Source organism: Asterias amurensis, chromosome 17 (assembly GCF_032118995.1).
Source record: "Asterias amurensis chromosome 17, ASM3211899v1".
Taxonomy (NCBI): Eukaryota; Metazoa; Echinodermata; class Asteroidea; order Forcipulatida; family Asteriidae; genus Asterias; species Asterias amurensis.
Window position 1 is genome coordinate 11,165,635 of NC_092664.1, and position 15,111 is coordinate 11,180,745.

Consider the following 15,111-nt stretch of genomic DNA (forward strand, 5'->3'; position numbering starts at 1 on the left):
AGTGTTGGGAATTTATGGACAATTTTATGAAAATTTAGTACTTCAACTTAAAGGCAGTGGACACTATTGGTAATTGCTCAAAATAATTATTAGCATAAAACCTTTCTTGGTGACGAGTAGTGGGGAGAGGTTGATGGTATAAAACATCGTGAGAAACGGCTCCCTCTGAAGTGCAATAGTTTTCGAGAAAGAAGTTATTTTCCACGAATTTGATTTTGAGACCTCACATTTAGAATTTGAGGTCTCGAAATCAAGCATCTGAAAGCACACAACTTCGTGTGACAAGGGTGTTTTTTCACCCTTCGATGCCCGATTGAGTTTAAAATTTCACAGGTTTGTTATTTTATGCATATGTTGAGATACACCAACTGTGAAGGCTAGTCTTTGACAATTACCAATAGTGTCCACTGCCTTTAAAAAAAACCAGCCTAACACAAATTATGCATGGAAATACCTGTTGTACAGCTTGTGAGCATTTATAGTAAGCAAACGATAATACCAGGACCAGGCGCAAAACTATAATTATTTTCATGTTATCTTAGCAACAGGGTTCTCCGCTAGGAGACAGAGTCCACTAGAAATTCTTTATAGACTTCGTAGCATCTCTGTCAGACAATAATGGGCTGCCGTGATTTACTATATATGGCGTCATAATTCAGCACCCCAAATCGTTTTCAAAAGAATGAGAGACAGTGGATACCAATGAGAGCTGACCGCTCAAATTATTGGAGTTCTCAGTTTGCGACTTGAGTTGAGACTAAAAGTGATACGGACAGAACGAACGTCCATTTTTTGTTGTCTTTTAGATGATCAATCGGTTTATTTAATTTTGATGTTTTTGATGAGGCATCAAATGAACAAGGGATCAATGGATACTCATGGGAGATGACTGCTCAAATTATTGGAGTTCTCAGTTTGCGACTTGAGTTGAGGCTATAATTTAGACGGACAGAACGAACGTCCATTGTGGTTGTCTTTTAGATGGTCAATCAATCAGTTTATTTAATTTTGAGGGTTTTGATTAGGTATCAAATGAACAAGGGATCAATGGGGTTGATTCTCATGGGAGATGGCAGCTCAAATTATTGGAATTATCAGTTTCCGCATGGAGTTCAGGGCCCAATTTCATAGAGCTGCTCAAGCACAGATAGAGCCAAGCATAACACACTTTCGCTTATACTAGAATAAAGTTACCAGCCAAACTACAATGTTCCTAGGACAATGTTTCAAGTTGTGACAAGTATCCTGCTTATTTCTGCTTGCAGAACATTGTTAAGCAACATCTCCAGATTTAAGAATGCATAATTGAAAAGATTTATCCAATCGAATGATACTGATGTTGATGAAATATGTTTATACTTTTGAATATTCATAAATAACCACTTTACAACACTTTACAACAATTACTTATCTCGCTTTTAGTTGGAGTTTGGGAGAAGTGAAGCAGTTAAACGTGTTTATATACTTCATGAATATTCATAACCCAGAGCAGTGCACACAGTGAAACAATTCATGAGTGCAAACTATAATCAACCAATCAATGCCATTACCCAAGATAACGTGACATGCAACGCGTGACGCACGTGCGTGTAAATTTCCTTGAAAAGAGACGGTAATGGGTAGAGATCTCATTGAGATGACACGTTGGAGGCGACGACAGTCGCAACAGAACTTGAGTGACAAAATTGCCTCTCCCAGAGTTTCTTCTTTCTGACATTGTTTTTAACCAGTCATTGTGGAGAAGAAATCTGCAGTTTACTCTGCGAAGTTGGTAAAGACCATGGCTGCTCAACTAATCTTACTGTTGCTTGCTATTCCTGTCTTGATCAACGGTCTAGGTAAGAATAGCCGTATAGGGGGTAAAGAATATTAAGTAATGTGGACTTAAAGACACTAGACTCCTTTGGTAATTGTCAAAGACCAGTCTTCTCACTTGGTGTATCTCAACATATGCACAAAATAACAAACCTGTAAATATTTGAGCACAATCGGTCATCGAAGTTGCGAGATAATAATGGAAGAAAAAACACCATTGACACACGAAATTGTGTGCTTTCAGATGCTTGATTTTGAGACCTCCAAATCGAATTCTCTGAGGTCTCGAAATCAAATTCTCGAAAACTACGTTACTTCAGAGCGAGCCGTTTCTCACAGTATTTTATACTATCAACAGCTCTCCATTGATCGTTAACAAGTAAGTTTTTTTGGGGGGTTAAATAACAGTGATTACCAATAGTCTCCAGTGCCTTTAACATTAACACAATCATGCCTGTGACTATTATATTAGCTCCATCGGTATCATACCGATTATGGCATCATTAAATTTTCCAGTGCAATTATATTGTTGTTGATTCATTTTATTTTCTTATGATTGCCAATGCCTTACAATAGCTTACGAAAGTTGCCAACGCTAACGCACGCTTTACCAACGTTACCAATGGCTACCAATGCTTACGAAAATCTACGGCGAATGACTGTCTTCGCAACATTCGCTGAAATTAAAAAGCTCTTCCCAATATTATTGCGAATAATATAAGAGTGAATTTGCTTACGAATGAAAATATTTGACAATCGCTCATACTTCGCAACATTCGCAGTGTCTTCGTAAGCGTTCGTATCAAATTCGGAGAGGTTACCCGTCACGCCCCATCTCCCTACGAAGATCGGTCAATTTTCAAACAGGTTTGTTAATTTCAGCGAATGTTGCGAAGACGGTCATTCGCCTCGACATTCGTTAGCATTGGTAAGCCATTGTTAACGTCTGTAAAGCATGCGGAAGCTGTGGCAACGTTCGTAAAGGCACTCGTAAGGCGTTTGTAACCTTCGCAGGTTCCCTTTCTTACAAATGTGGTGTTGCTGTTTGTCAAACGAACAAGTGGCCAGAGCGAGATTCACCCCGGTATTAAAAGCGATCGCGGAAATTAGTCAGAAAATGGCAAGACATTGGCAACGATGGTAAGACATTCGTAACATTCCTAAGTGCATTATTAACGTTTGTAAGCCCTTTCGTAAGCATTCGCAAACATTCGTAACATTCGCTAGCAATCGCTTCATTTGTTTGAAATTGTTGGTAAGCTCAGTCGCGACGTGCGCAACGTTCGTTGCCTAATTGTAAGGCATTGGCTAGCATGGTCAAGCGCTGGTAAGCATTCGTCATATATTGTTAAGGAGAGGTCGAGGGACGACCGAGGGGTGACCAAGATGAAAATGAATATTCATATAACATCCAAGCATTTGCATTTTTCTGTGATATCCACCATCCAATCGCAATTGTTTGGCGAATTCACCGCGAATGTTAACATTTATATTCGCAAGAATTTAATCATAATCGCAAGAACATTCGCCACATTTTGATTGAGTGATCTTCGAAAAGAGGTGGAGAATGACTAGTGAACGTTCCGAAATTGTCACCAACGCTTACGAAACACGGCGAATGTTGCGAAGTTTGAGCGATTGTCAAATAATTCCATTCGTAAGTCCATTCGCTAGCATAATTTCCCTAGTGTGAGAGTAGCATTATATTTAGTTTGGCATAACAAACTAACGTTGTACAACTTCCTATGGAGTTTTGACGTATCTAAACGAATGAGAAAGTTGCTCCGATTACTATACCGGTAAAACAAAATCAGTTTTTGACTTTATGGGTTATCCGGTTTAATATTTAAAGATATTTTCTTTTTGTGTGTTTTTGAGTGTTCTTTACGCAGTTTATTTAAAATCACATTGCAAAAGTTTATTATAATAATACATACAAACAAAGAACACACTAAATCGGTTCGTTTTTCCCCCTTCAGTTAATCACACATCTGTACACGTCATTCCTTCCTATGAAACTCTGATGATTCAGTCACCGCGGTATCCTGACAACTACACCAATGATCTTGAATTGGTTTGGATTCTACACACCGAGAAAGATTGGAAATTGTCGATAATTTTCTCCAGTTTCTCCACCGAGCAATGCTGTGATCACTTCCGAGCTGGGAATGGTGCAAATTACACAGATAACATACTCGTTGAGTGGTCTGGTAGTGATCTGCCTAGTAATCCATTCTTCAGGGAGAGTTCTATGTGGCTAAGTTTTACATCTGACAGCAGAAACACGGACAGTGGGTTTTCATTGACAGTCACCAGTGTTCCTCGCCAAGGTAAAATTGCTTATAACTTCGTTCAACACATTTTGGTTTTTTTAAATCATTTTTTCGCTAATTACGTGACATTTTGATGATTTCTTTTTACAGCAACCTTCTATAAAAACATTATTTATGATTCTACAGCCCTATAAATTGCGTACACGGTGAGCCGGTGTGTCCCTTTAATGACTCACTGCACTCTCCTGGAAGTGATCAGCAGCCGATTTTACGAAACGCTAGACTAAATCCTATTTCGAGTTAGGACGCGTTTATACCGTCCTAACTTAGGATGGGTTTAATGCGTCCTACGCCTTTGGATACGGAACTTAACTCCTAATTTGGGAAGAGTTTGGTGAAATCGACGACAGGTTCTTTGTGGAAAGAACTCCCAGTTTTGTTTTTTTGTTTTTTTAGTTTGGCCCCAAACATGGAGTCTGTCGCAAACTAACCTATTTACGCACGTGCATTATACAGGGTATTGATGTAGGCACACCTTTGGTAATAATTGTCAAAGACCAGTATTCTTACTTGGTGTATCTCAACATATGCACAAAATAGTTGCGAGAGAATAAGCAAAGACAAACAAAACTAGACATGAAAAATGTTGTATAGTGTCTTGACATATGGTCCCACTTCCGGTTGACCCGGAAGTAGAGGTCAACTTGAGGTCATAATTTTTTTAAATTAATCTCCAACCCCTAACGAGTCTATAACTACTAACAGTTTAAAAATCGGCCGTGTAGTTCATGAAATATGATGCTGCAAAGATTTCATAAAGCATTTTAATATTTTTTACAATTAACCCCTTGCACGCGCGTCCAATCTGCGACTGATGCCAAGCTACCCATATTATTTCATTAAGCAAAGAGTCTCCTCTCCCTTGACCAAAACTTAGAAACACGTAAGGCTCCACTGGTTACTTGCACTTGTAAATGCAAAAGGTTTCGTATTTTAGGCATTTCTACAAGGTTCAAAAATAATAATGTCATATAATGAGGCCAACTAAAAATATTTGCCCACCGAAAAAGTTTCATCAAACACTATAATTCACAATTATTTATGATGATCAAATCATGTGACTGAATATTTTGCTGAGCATTCTGGAAACAAAATACAGTGGCTTAAAGAAGCCTTGTGCCTTATATCATTTTCGAATATTTTTGGAGATTTTTATTTCTTATCCTTCATATCAATATTATTATTAACAATATTAAAATCTAAACATCAGCTTGTTGATTTTTTTTGCAAGTTACCATGGTAATTTTTTAATAAATAAAAATATATATTTTGAATTAAATGAAGACAACTGCTGGCTGTAGAGTCATACACAGAGTCTCAAAGAACACTTCAGTCACTGCAGATGTTTCTTCCCTGTATGGCTTGACCGGGAAACCATACTTTCTCCTTTGCCGTGAAAACAGGAAAAACTCAAAACAAATTGGGCCAGTTGAAGTCATCGAAGATCGGTGTGTGGTGTGAACATTTCAATGCCCATCAAGTTTGAATATATGTTTGCATACTTCACATTAACAAATGAAGATAATTAGGGCATCGGTTGATATAGGGCATCATTATTTGTTTCCCAATTCAAAGAAAAGGCATAATACCGTGAAAACTGGTAAGAGGACTCGATACACGTTGACATTTTTTTTCACTAAGTTCTCAAAAACTACAACACCACAGCAAGTAATATTTTAAGGGAAGCTTTCAACTGTCATTATCTTCAAACTGTTCAAGTTTAGTGTAAATCTGTGGACACAATGGTATGTCGTCGTCGTCGTCAAATACCCCTAGTTATACGCATATTCGTTTAACGAAAACACTCAAACTTCGTGTACAAAGTATATGAGTCCAGAACTCGGTTAGAAAACGAATAAAAAGAGACTGCGCTGTAGTCCAGATTGCGGGTAGGAAAACAAGAAAAAAAAAGACTTGAGTAGACTCCTCTCAAGAAGTCACAACTCATGACAGGTACATACACAGTTGCATTTACCATAAAGAATATTTAACAATAACATGTAAGTGACTGCATCCAGTTATATTCAAATGAGTAGACTCCTCTCAAGAAGTCACAACTCATGATAGGTACATACTGTATTATATTTACAATAGAGAATATTTAACAATAACATGGAAGCGACTGCATCCAGTTATATTCAAATGAAGATTATGTGGTTAATTAATTAAGATTTTTTTTTTTTTTTTTACATTTAGAATAAAGCTTATGTTCTAAGCTTCAATTTGGTGTAATAAACTCACTCTTTCGTATTATGGTTTGGGAGATTAGGAGAAATAAACGTGTACAAATGTTATGGGTTTTAGGCGGAAACAAAGAATAATAATAAAAACAATAACAATCTAGATGAAAACAATACGTCCTGTGCAGCTAAATAAAAATAATAAAAATCCCGACGAAAACAATACCTGTTCCGACGGTAGGTCGGAACAGCTACAAACACAACATTGTTTTGTGCCGCCATCGTTCAAAACAGAAGTTGACCTAAAGAGCGAACAAGCTTTCGCCTCGAATAGCAACTGTGTCACGTGTATCTTGAGACCAACCAGAAACCATAGAGCACAGGGAGATTGGCTTTACCGAACCATGCACTGGATAATGGTCGATTTGGTCAACTCGAGAAGCTACGTCACAGTAACTGGTCAAGTCTAGTCGCTCACCTGAACTTTCTCATAGTAGTTTGAAATGTCATCATCCCACAACAAGTAGTGCTTTGACCGATTTAAAGTTCACACAGAGAGTTCGGCCGAGCGGTAAGGAGCACCGTATTCAAACTCTGGTGTTTCTGATCAGCAAAGTGTGGGTCCGAGCCCGGTCCCTAAAGCACGAAGCATCAACTAAATTTACTAGTAAGACATTATTCAATTCTTTCTTACAAAAGGCTCCTTCGTCAACTTCCTAAAAACGTCCATGATGGTTAAATTGGTTTGATATATTTTTATTTTATTTTGAATGTACTCTTTACGTTTCTAACGCAGGTATTAACTCAACCCAAGTTTCTGTTAACGGCAGCTGCTTATACCACATGTGTCCATGCAGAAATACCCAAGAAGCCGTTGGTGAAAAGAGATTGTGTCAATGCGACGAGCTCTGTGTTAAGTACGACGACTGTTGTTCCTGTCTTGTGGATGGTTTGCTAATTGGGAACTCATCATCAGTGGCAGCCACCACGCCAGATACTGATCGTCCTTCTATGTCTGGAGGAACACCAATAGATGACTACATAAGGTGTATCCAGACACAAGATTTGCGCGTCCATGATCAAATGCCTCGTTTGGGTCATCGCCTGATTTCACTCTGTCCTGTTGATTGGGAGGACAATGTCATCGGTATTCGTGACCTGTGCCAGACAGACATTGGATTCGTATCGTCCATTCGAGGCAGTCCAGTTTATAGCATTCAAGACAACCTTCACTACAAAAATGTATATTGTGCAATCTGTCATGGTGTTGCACTCGAGAACGTTTCGTTCTGGTATACTTTATTTGTTCCACAAGGTTTTTTTGCACCTGTTCCCTCCGAGGACCTTATAATTCACTGGGATGCACATCATGTTAGCTTTAAAAAGAGGTGGAAGAGAGTGACAAGACCAGACTACCAGACTTATACGACAACACGACTAGGCGAAAAAAGGTTATTATTGCGCACGCCTCGTAGCTGCGTTCTTGTAGACGTCGCGTGGTGTCCTCCGTTAACCAACAAAGCGGATAAGCAACTTTGCCATCATGGCTATCTCGCCCCAGTCGCTGTAAATGGTATTACCTACCGAAACAAGTTCTGCGCCCAGTGCCACTTGTCTTTGTCAGAGCAATACTTATGGTGTCGTCCACTTGGAGGAGATGGGCGTGACAGTTCTTCAATGGCAACCCTCATGATCTTCTCGGATCGCACAGAGATTAGGTCCGAAGGCACACCTGTAGTTTTTGAAAAAGTCTGCAGCACCAGCCAGTTGTACGATCCGTACATTGGCCAGTGTCGTGATTTGACGTGCCCCGGTGGCTATGACTTTTCAGAGAACGGCGAAAATTGTGTGCGAGTTAATGGATTGGCCGTTGAGATCAAACTGACGGTTACTGGCAGTTTCCCAGACGTAGAACGGTCAGACACGAGTTGGGAAACGGCCGTACATCAATCTGTAGACGATTTCCTGTCAATTGTTTTCTTGGCAACCAAAGAGGGAAACGACCTGACCAGAAACAATGCAAACATATTTTGCATTGACCTCAAGGTAACTTGGGTTTGTTCATCAGTCGAGCCGAGGGCATTACCTTCTAGGGGTAGATGCGCACAGCACCATGCCTCGCAGTGTTCCGTGAACATATCACTTGACTGTGATGCGTCACCTACGGATCAACTGATCAACTTCAACCACATGGTTTAGGATGAATGTTTCAAAGAGGGGGGTCTTTGGAATAGCACTTACCATCTAGACTCCTTCACGGTTGCACCGACCTGTAGTTTGCAATTAGACGAGTCCCGAAACCAGACGAACTCATCTGAGCACAGATCGACCAAGTTTCTTGCAAAGGCCCTGATCTGGGACGCGACATTGGGTGAATTCATGGAAACAAACCTAACTGAATACTGTGATGAATTGAACCTCGATTGCCCACTGCTCACATTCTCCATGACAGACTACGTCTTCACTGGCGCCCTCAATGACTCTATTAAGTTAGTCGGTTATGATGACATCATCCTCCTTAACGGCCAGTATAGGTTATCGGATAATGGATCTGTTGAAGTTTGCAGTTTCTTGGTGAAAACAGCGCCCTCTTCTGACGGTGATCTAGACGAATTGGTTCAACTTATCCTAACAGTTGCAGGGAGCAGCGTGTCCATGGTCGGGCTGACGGTCACAATAGCCACGTATGTTGCATTTCCAGCTCTCCGTCGGAACGTGGCTGGCAAATCTCTAATGAGTCTGGTAGCTGCTCTCTTCTTTGCACAGGCAACGATGCTTATAGGTAAGCATAACCACCTAACTCTCAACTTAACCGAGCCACGAGCACTGGCGTAACCAGAGGGGGGGGGGGGGGGGCTGCGCTCAGAACCCTTGCCCCCCCTTGCCCCCCCCCATATGAAATCACAGAAAAGTATATTCTTATAGGCCCTAATATATAAATCGTTTAAGGCTGCACAAAATGCTGCAGTAAAAAGGAAAACTTTTATTTTTATCAGTATGTGGACTGGACTTTTACGCAGTCATGGCAAATGCATAGAAACGCGCGCGCGATCGTATTAGCGGTAAATGTATTGTGTGGTTTGTGGTTACAGAGAGTGCAGGAAGTCACAAAGTTATGGTTCTGTTTAATACGTGGTGGTCTGAACGCAGACCAATAGCTCCGTTAACTATGGAGAAAGAAAATAGACAGAGAAATTTACTACATCAAAATGGCCAGCGCAAAAGGTTGCTTAGACCATTTCTTCTCCTTTGAAGCAAGCGTTGGAATTGACAGGTATGCCTATTTTAAATAATTATCCGTTTCATAATTAAAATTGGATTATTATACACCCACAATTTCAATCCTGTATTTTGATTTTGATTTTTTTTAATGGCTTACACTTGTCACAATAAAGTCGAGTAAAAAAAGAAATATGTTTAGCGTCCGGGTTTCTCAAAAAAAGGAAGGAGGAGGTTTTTTTTATTTTGTATTTGTTTTTTTAAGATTGCCGCCATTCTTTATTAAAATGTCAAATATCCATTGTTTTGTTCTACTGCTGAAATACACAAAACATTAATGAAACATTTTGGTCGAGGCATTCAGACAAGACATTCAGATTGTTTTTGCTGAGATCATTTAAAATAACCCTATTAAAAAAAAAAAAAAAAATGTGCATTAAATAATAAAATAAAAAAACAAATAAAAAAGAGGCGGCCTGTAAAAAGGAAGCGGGCGGGGACGCTAAACATGTTTCTTCTTTTACTTGGCCTAATATTATTATATTTTTGGGTATTTACACTGAAATAAAGCATTCAAACAATAATTTAATTCGTACCCGCAGAGCCTATTTGAGAATGCCGTGTACAACTCTAAATTAATGCTTGGTAATCACTGTTGGTAATTTAATCCTTGTATACAGTCCACAAGTTGTATCTTATACAAATGACAAGTTCTCTTAGATTTGGTTGTTTTCGCAATCTTTTGTTACATGCTGACTATGTAGACTGTTTAAGATCTGCATTGGTGTGTATCAACTATCAGTTAACATATTTAATAATAATCTTGCACTTCTTTGCCGCCCCCCCCCCAATTTTTTTTGTTAATCTCTGCCCCCACTTGCCCCCCCCCCCCAAATGAAAATTTCTAGTAACGCCGCTGGCCACGAGTGGCCGATTTTTATACACTCTCACTAATCGTGTCAGTCAACAACCGCCATTGTAACTGCATGCACGTGCTACACAAAATGGACTCAAAGCATTCTCAACTTCTTTCAGACAGTCCAGAGATTGTATAACAATTCCCTCAAATCACTGATAAGAGCTTTAATGACAGCTTCAAATACCCCCAGTGCTCAGGCTACAGCGCACAAGGTAAGGGGAAAACCCCTGGGAATCACTCACTGACTGTCTGTCTTGATTGTTTTTTGCTCAGCCGGTGAGCAAGGCCTCTCAAACCAATTCAATTTGTTTCTCGAGCGTACAATGAAGGAAGTCAGGAAACAATTATTTTTTTTTTCAAATCAACCAGCGGGGTTATTAAACAAAATGCACAATATTTTGCAGTAAGTGACTGTCCCTCCCCTTTAACGCAGAGTAAATGCACTGCATGCACGCCTTTGGTAAACACATATTATGTTCTCACCTGGTGTAACCCAACGTAATAATTATGCATCTGAATGAGATATATTTTCGGTGTGGTTGGAATTACGCGTGCGCAGAAGTCGTCTATCAGGGCGTTTTGTTCGCTATCGCTCTATTACACGTTGTTTTTCAATCTGACAAGTATGATGATTCAAAACGAATCACCATACCAATACATGCGAATAAAAACAGGATGAATCTAAGTGCCTATGTGTAACCTAGGTTCGTGGTTTGTGATATAATATGGACCCGAAGCTGGATTTGACCACAAACTTCAGACTTGTCTTATCTCGAGTTAGGACAAGTTCCTCGTTCTAATTAGGACTAGCCTTATGTGTAAAGAGTGGTCAAGTGGTTAGACTGTATGACTTGCAACAAGGTTCGAAACCGGACCCCAACTATAACCGCTGCGGCGCAAGACTAGAATCAATATTGTCGTCTAGTTACTGAATTTCAATTTATTGAATTTTGTGTAATTCTTAATAATGGACGTCTAACCAATGTTTGTATGAGGGATATTAGCTGTTGCCAGCTTGGTTTTTCATATCCCCTTTGTTGCCCCTTGTGGGAGTTCGCCGAGTTCCCTTGATGGGAAGATCGTCTAACAAATAGCACCTTAAAGGGACACAGGACTAGTCCTAAAACAAATAGGGAAATCTTTATTTATTAAGAGCAATCCTTCCCGATCTTGAAATCTTGGTGGCAGCAGACACCGCGGTGGTGCTTACGAGTTGTACAAGCGATTTGCAAAGTAGAAGTCCAATAACCCGTCGGTGATCATATGATCGCCGTGTATCTCAACACTTAAACCCATTGCTAGGCAGCGCAGCACAACCCATATACCACAGCAGTGTCTGCTGCCACCAAGTGTTGAAGATCGGTGAAGGATACATGTGGTGTGTTCAACACATGTGCCTTACCTTTGCTCCAGGGTTCAACATGAATGACATCCAAGAGTTATGCAGCGGCTTTGCGATCGCTGGTCACTTCTTCTGGCTCTCGGCTTTCTTTTGGATGAATCTACTCGCCATTGACATCTACCGCACCTTCGGCGTCGGCACCAGACTAAAGAACGTCAGCACGTACAACCGATCTGTCTGGTGTTACGCCCTCTACGGCTGGGGTTCACCGACAGTGATCGTCTGCGTGTGCGTGATTCTGAGCTACTGCAACTGCGTGGATGTGGACGTACACTACGGCGATAGCGAGGCTTGTTGGCTAGGTGGAGGGACGGCAAACTTGGTGGCTTTCGGGGTGCCGGTGGCCCTGATTATTGGCACCAATGCAGTTCTGTTTGCATTGACCATCATCGGGATCAGGATAACCAGGCGTGCCTCGGGTAAGATGAACATCACGCAAGGACAAAAGTCATCGGTGAATCGGGCAAACACCGACCTGTTTCTGTATGTGAAGGTGAGGGTTATAGTAATAACTACACATTAGCTATTCCGTTTTGTTTTGCTTTGTTTATATGCTTCATAGCCCAAGGAGTCTATAACTGATAAACAAATTGGACAATTTTGTGCAGTTCTTGATTATTACAATAATAATATTGTAATAAGTCTTATGTAAGGACAAGTATCTTCCACAAGGCACTCAAGGCGCTCAGTACGTACATAAACATTTTAATATAAACCCGATGAAATACACATCAACCAATGAATTCTTAGTCACCGTATCTTGACTGCACAGCGTTAACACGCAAACGCAATTCAAGATTTGCGCGTCGTGCGTCTTGCGTACACAAGGCAGACTGTGAGAGGGCGAACACAAATGGGAATTCCTTAACGTTGGGAGCTGCATTATTTCATGAATGACAGATTTGTGCAGAACATATTATGCTGCCATGGAATGTGAATCTGTTGAAGTTAGTGCTTTCTTGCAGGTAAGATTTGAGATATAAAGCTTTTAAAATTTTCCGCCCAGAAATGGGCCCTGATATCCAGGACGTCACTGTAGTATAATACAAAAGTGTAGGCTGCCAGGGCTATCACGAATCTACGCTTTAGAGTCTAGTCTCTGAATTAAACTATTTCATCCATCGAGTGAATGAGATTTCGCTAATAATAATATCACTTAATTTGTCAAACGACGGTTGGTCACATTTTAAACTATTTTGCAAAATATACAGGCAAACTTAATACAGTGTTTGCAACATTATCGAGTACAATATCAGTTTGCTCAATAATAATAAATCAATGTTTTACGTACTCCAATTGATATTGTTCAGCTGTATTTTGTTGGAAATCATTTCATCTTTCAGTTTAATAGACAGTAGTTTTCAAGATGAACTTACTTTAGTTTAAAACGAATCGACAGTTTAAGTGTAGATTCGTAACGAATGTACAGTTCAGTTTAACTACCTAACTACCCTACGTCATACAGTGACGTCACATAAATAGTTTAACGTTGCCTTTGATCGGACGAGTTGGTCTATAACAAGGGTTTATAACAGTTTGTTATAAAATGCATTATGGTTGGAAAGATGTTTTAAAAGTAGAATACTATGATCCACACAAATTTGCCTCGAAATTGCGTGGTTCTCCTTTTACTTTGCGAACTAACACGGTCGGCCATTTTTTGGTGTAAACTTATTTGACTCCCTTAAATGGTCAATTTCGAGGCGTGTTTGTGTGGATCATTGTATTCTACTTTTACAACATCTTTCTACCCATATGCATTTTGTTAAAAACGGTTACAAACCCTTTTCAAAGACCAACTCGACCGATCCCAGGCAACGTGTTCCTTTTATAACAAATAATGCACGCAAAAAAAACCCCCAAACAGTCATCCATTTTGGATTCGTATTTGATTCTAGTTTTTGTTTGGTATATGTTGCTTTTCCGCTTACAGATTAATGTCAAGTGACATCACCGTCAAAACATTTCATGTTGCTATGTAAATGGAGTAGTCTAGTTCTCATTATTCAAACGTAGTGTGTAGTGAAGAGGTTTAACTAGTGGTTTTAACCCGCGCCGAGGCCTGGACTTGATTATTTTACCGAGACGAAGTCGAGGTAAATTAAAACCGATTCAGCACACTTTGATTCCCATTCATAAATACATTTTCGGGCAAAAAACAACCCTCCTTTCGCACCGATATTCGCAAGCGAGTTTAGCAGAGTTGCCCTGCGAATTTGTGACGTCAACATTCGTATCGCATTCGTATTCGCAGGAAGTATGAACCGGGCTTTAAGCGTCACCCAGTAACGATTATGCGCGCTGAATACAATCCACTACACAACAAAAATTGATCCTTATCTTGTTATACTTTTACACGTTTTTTTCACTATGATCTCAGTTCATTGTTGTCTGAATTGACTCAACCCACGCGTAGAATGGACGAAACTAGCTCGGGAAGTCCGCGTTTTGATAGGACAGTTCTTTTCAGATCTAACAATTCCCCTAAATTCCGAAACTCTACTCTGCGGTAGTAAAATATAAAGCAAGACAAGTTCTCGAAAGAAAACAAAAATCAACATGACAAGTAGATACACACATGGTAATACCGCAAACCAAACAAATTAATATGCCTATACAGTGTAAACAAAAATGTATATGTTGTGCGATTGTTCGATTGTTTTTTGTTTGCCTTCAGCTATCAGCCATTATGGGCTTCACTTGGATTTTTGGCTTCATCGCGTCCCTGTTCAACCTCCCAGCCTTCTGGTATCCCTACATAATCCTCAACTCGCTCCAGGGGGCGCTCGTCTGTCTCGCCTTTGTTTGCAACAGGCGCGTCATCGCCATGTGGAAGACCAAACTGGGAATGCACATCCTCAGAAATGCCCGTAATGAAAACTCATCTAGCCCCAAAGCTCAGAAGAAGACAAATCGGGAAATGGTCACCCTGTCAGAGAAGATCGCTGAGGAAAGCAGTAACACCATCAATATGACTAAAATGTAACTGATGGGAGTGGGGATTAATATAGGGCGCCACCATGAGTTTGCTAAGCAGCGTCTCATACACCCACTGGTCTTTTATTATGCTAACCCGTTAGGACCTACACTGTTAAAAAATACAATCCGTACAATTGACGGTGCTTTACCTGGCAGCCATGGTGCCAGGTAAAGTGCAGTAAATTTCACAGTGGAAGTTTTGTAAATATTGTGCTTTACAGATAGTTTGCAAAACTCCTACTGTGGAAATTACTGCACTTTACC

The 15,111-nt window shown here is 40.1% G+C and overlaps 1 protein-coding gene across 1 annotated transcript; it reads left to right on the forward strand.

The window, feature by feature from the left end:
- The first annotated feature begins 8,707 nt into the window (after nucleotides 1-8,707).
- On the forward strand, nucleotides 8,708-14,989 carry LOC139950111 (adhesion G-protein coupled receptor G6-like). The gene is made up of 3 exons (XM_071948738.1): nucleotides 8,708-9,110; nucleotides 11,880-12,361; nucleotides 14,546-14,989. The coding sequence occupies exons 1-3, from the start codon at nucleotides 8,708-8,710 to the stop codon at nucleotides 14,852-14,854; spliced, it is 1,194 nt and encodes a 397-aa protein (XP_071804839.1). The 3' UTR covers nucleotides 14,855-14,989.
- The last annotated feature ends 122 nt before the right edge of the window (nucleotides 14,990-15,111 follow it).